At 32.4% G+C, this 3528-nt stretch overlaps 1 protein-coding gene across 1 annotated transcript in view; it reads right to left on the bottom strand.

Annotated features, from left to right (window-relative positions):
- LOC108364323 (acid sphingomyelinase-like phosphodiesterase 3b) overlaps positions 1-2546 on the bottom strand; it is a 112422-nt gene extending 109876 nt beyond the window's left edge. The window contains exon 1 of the mRNA XM_017617961.1: positions 2209-2546. Coding sequence (XP_017473450.1) covers positions 2209-2305 — 97 coding nt within the window. The 5' untranslated portion in view covers positions 2306-2546. The remainder of the gene's footprint in view (positions 1-2208) is intronic.
- Between the last annotated feature and the right edge of the window lie 982 nt (positions 2547-3528).

The following is a 3528-nucleotide window of genomic DNA, read 5'->3' as shown; positions in this document are numbered from 1 at the left end:
CGCTGGCGTACGATCATAGTCAAGAAAAGGTAGAGTTTTAACTAACCTAACGAATAGTTTTAACTAATCTATAGATTAAGGGTATCATAGTGGTATTAGGACCAGTTTTTCACTTGGAGTCGACTTCAAAATTAGAGCCATGAAAAGCTGTTTAATTTTTCGTGAGTATTTTTCACATTTATGTTTTAGATTTTGTGTACTCTGTGAAATATTATTTTATGAATAACATTAAATGGGATTTCAAAGTACGAGGAACTGAACCAAATAAACCGCCGCTCCCATTAAATAATACATTTTGAGGAACATATACATATTTCATTTATTTAAAACTAGCTAATCAGGCGAACCTCGTACCATCGCAGAATCCATCAATGTTGTGTTTATGTACTTATTAGCTGAATTAAATTCAGTTTTATTAATTATGATAAATATATAATAAATATCTGCTCACAATGACTTACGTTTAATAAGGGTACAAAAATTAAAACTAAAAGATGGGTTTCACATGGTTATATTCTCTATACTGGCTCACATTGTGATGTATTTACGACATTACGGCAAAAATGAGATTTGGTAACCCCGAAATCCAGGCAACAAGATTTATGCATAAAAATCGTTATTAAAATAACAGATTTCTAGCTAGAGAAATGCCTTTAAAGAAACCCCGTTTTTCGCTCNTGACGATATGCTATTATTGGGACTCGCCACACTGGTATTTTGAAACCGTTTGAAACTGGTTTTTCATTGGCGAGAAGGCGAAGAGTTTACCTCAACAATTTCAAACGCCGAAAAATGCGTTATGACTTCGGTCTGAAACATACACATAGAAAAATCTTCTACAATGTACCGAAAATACTATGTATGTACCGAATGTATTTTCAAATTATAAAAGGGCTGAAAAAGTTGAACCAACTTATATTTACTCTATCTCGAAAAAGAGTTATAAGAAAAAAATATGAATCGTTTTATTGAACCCGGTTTGTTTGTTTGTTTATTTATATATTTTAAAAGACATTTTGTATGAAAAATGTAAGTTATTGATCTGTCTGATAGATTGGATCATTACCATTCCAGGATATCTCAGTTTTGTAATTTGAGCAAAAAATAGTGAAATTATAAAGAATTTTCGTGACACAGCTTGGCTATTTTATAGATATTTGTCAGTTTAAGTATGAAATTAGGTTGGTGCAAACACTAACATATGTATAAGCGCCAATCTGTTACTATAATCATGGAAAATTATGGATTTTTTTAAGGTTTGAAATTATACGAGTGTACATATTAAATATTTATATGGTCAAATTAGGGTCAAAATTTGGTAACTTGAAGACTTTTGCTTGGTTGTCAATTCTTTTTGAATACTCTAGGGCTAGTCGCTAGGAATGTAAAATTTTATTTACGGGACTCAAAGAGCTAAGAAATTTTCGACATCTTAAAAACGTTAACCCAACGATAATATTTACTATACCTGGTAGCCAAGCCCTGGTAAGATTCTTTGGAAAAAAATTCTATAATTTTTCATGAAACTTTATGTGTTTACGCGTCCCATTTAATTCGCAACGTATTTTTTGATTTCGGTAAATCCGCGTACAATATAATGCTAAAAAATTTTGTGGAATTTTTTAATCCTCTAGCTGGCATTCTTGCAAACTTGGGTCACAATGATGTTCTAGGAAAAATTTTAGTTTTAATGGAATCGAGTAAGGCCCCCTTTTGGAATGCGACTACTGCGTACATGTGAATACTAAGGCTTGGGCAAAGTTTGCGTGAGGCCCACAATTTGCTGTTTCCCTGAGCTGGAAAAAAAAGTTTAACACCCCGGTTTTTAGACACGCATGTATTAATAATTACAACTTATATATATTTGTAGGCATATATGTAAAATAGGGCTGGATTTGCAAATTTTGTGAATGATACCATGACAACCGTTTGCATTTTTAATTGCAGTAGATCCTGAACAGTGCCAATATTTTTTATTTGGCTGAACATCACTTTGCAACCAAATATTTGTACTACTAACATTTCAGCAGTCTTTAGGGTAATGAAGTTTCATTAAAATTTAATTGCATAAATTAGTTTTATGTGTACCACTCTTTTTCTATATTTTAATTTTACTTTTTCATAAATATTAACTGCAATTTTATGTATAATAAATATTAAGGCAATATTTGTGGCATAAATTTTTAATAAAAAGAAGAAATCACTTACCGATTCGCGCCTGTGTATGCACTATCAACAACGGCAATGTGAGGAAAGCCATTCGGAGGGTGTGTAAAAATGGCGAAATGCAATTTTGCGCAGCCATTTTGTAGTTGTGTTTGTAGCACTGCTTGCTTGCTTGCCGTAGAGCAGCTTTGTTTGGTAGCGTATTGTTTGTCGACGCCAATTGCACCGGAAGCGATTTCCCTTGTTAATTTTTTGTTTCAACTTTTCGCGCAGCAAAAACTATGCCAAATTTTACTTATTCATATATTATAAGGACACTATGTATGTGTACATAAATACTCGTCCTACTATATACACAGATATAATTTATTGAATTTCTCTCTGGGCTCTGGGGGNGGCACACATATGTTCATTTAAATGTTTTTAAAAATGTACTTTATCAGAAAGGCTAAGTATTGGTGCTGGTGGCGCCACAGGCTCCAAACCCGATTTCACTGTTGAATTTACTTTTGTGATTTGCCACTTTAATTCTTTTTGCTCACTTCCACAACACACATACGTAGTTTCAAGTTTTTTTTTTTTTTATACACATATGTTTGTTTTCTTGTATTTCTCTATTTATTTCGCTGCTGCTGCTGCTGCTTACAGTCGAATGTTTGTTTTTCGCTCACTCACTCACACACGCATTTCTCCCATCCCACCTGCAATTGAGAATTGGAAAAAACTTGAAACGAAGAGGAACTCAACATTAAGCATGTGCTTAGTTTGTTTTTTCCTTTCCCCGCACACGCAAACACGCTTCTATTTTGATGAAAAACTATAGAAGTGTGTTTGTGTGTGTGCGTATTTTGGAATATTTTGCTTTCACTTCCATCACTCTAAGCACTTTGCTTTTTTTATCACTTTTATCGTTTTGATTTTACGTGTCGTGCATTTGTATTATTTTCATGTAATTTTTCTAGGTAAGACACATGCATTCATAAATATTTACATACATACATACTTACATACATACGTACATATACGAGCATATGCACATATGCCATTGCGCTCAACTAAATAGGCCAGCAACATTTTGATCAATTTTGGCCTTTTTATTTTCTTTATTTAATTTTTGTAATTTTTTTTATAAAAGTCTAGCTTATTATACAAGAAACACCATATAAATCCGACTTTGCACACAAATAAAAAAAATATAAAAATTTTCATCGAAATTTACAAATTTCGATAAATATTTTTTTTTTTTTTAGAAAATTTTTGGTATGCACTTTTATAGACCAGTTAATTTTAGCATAATACATAGAGTGCTGGTTTCGAGCAGCCACAAGATACCATAGATTTTTGGCAATTTTTTGATGGTAG

The sequence above is a fragment of the Rhagoletis zephyria genome, unplaced genomic scaffold, assembly GCF_001687245.7.
Source record: "Rhagoletis zephyria isolate East Lansing unplaced genomic scaffold, Rhagoletis_zephyria_1.1 Rzeph_scaffold_01526, whole genome shotgun sequence".
NCBI lineage: Eukaryota > Metazoa > Arthropoda > Insecta > Diptera > Tephritidae > Rhagoletis > Rhagoletis zephyria.
This window is presented reverse-complemented; position numbering and strand designations above follow the sequence as displayed.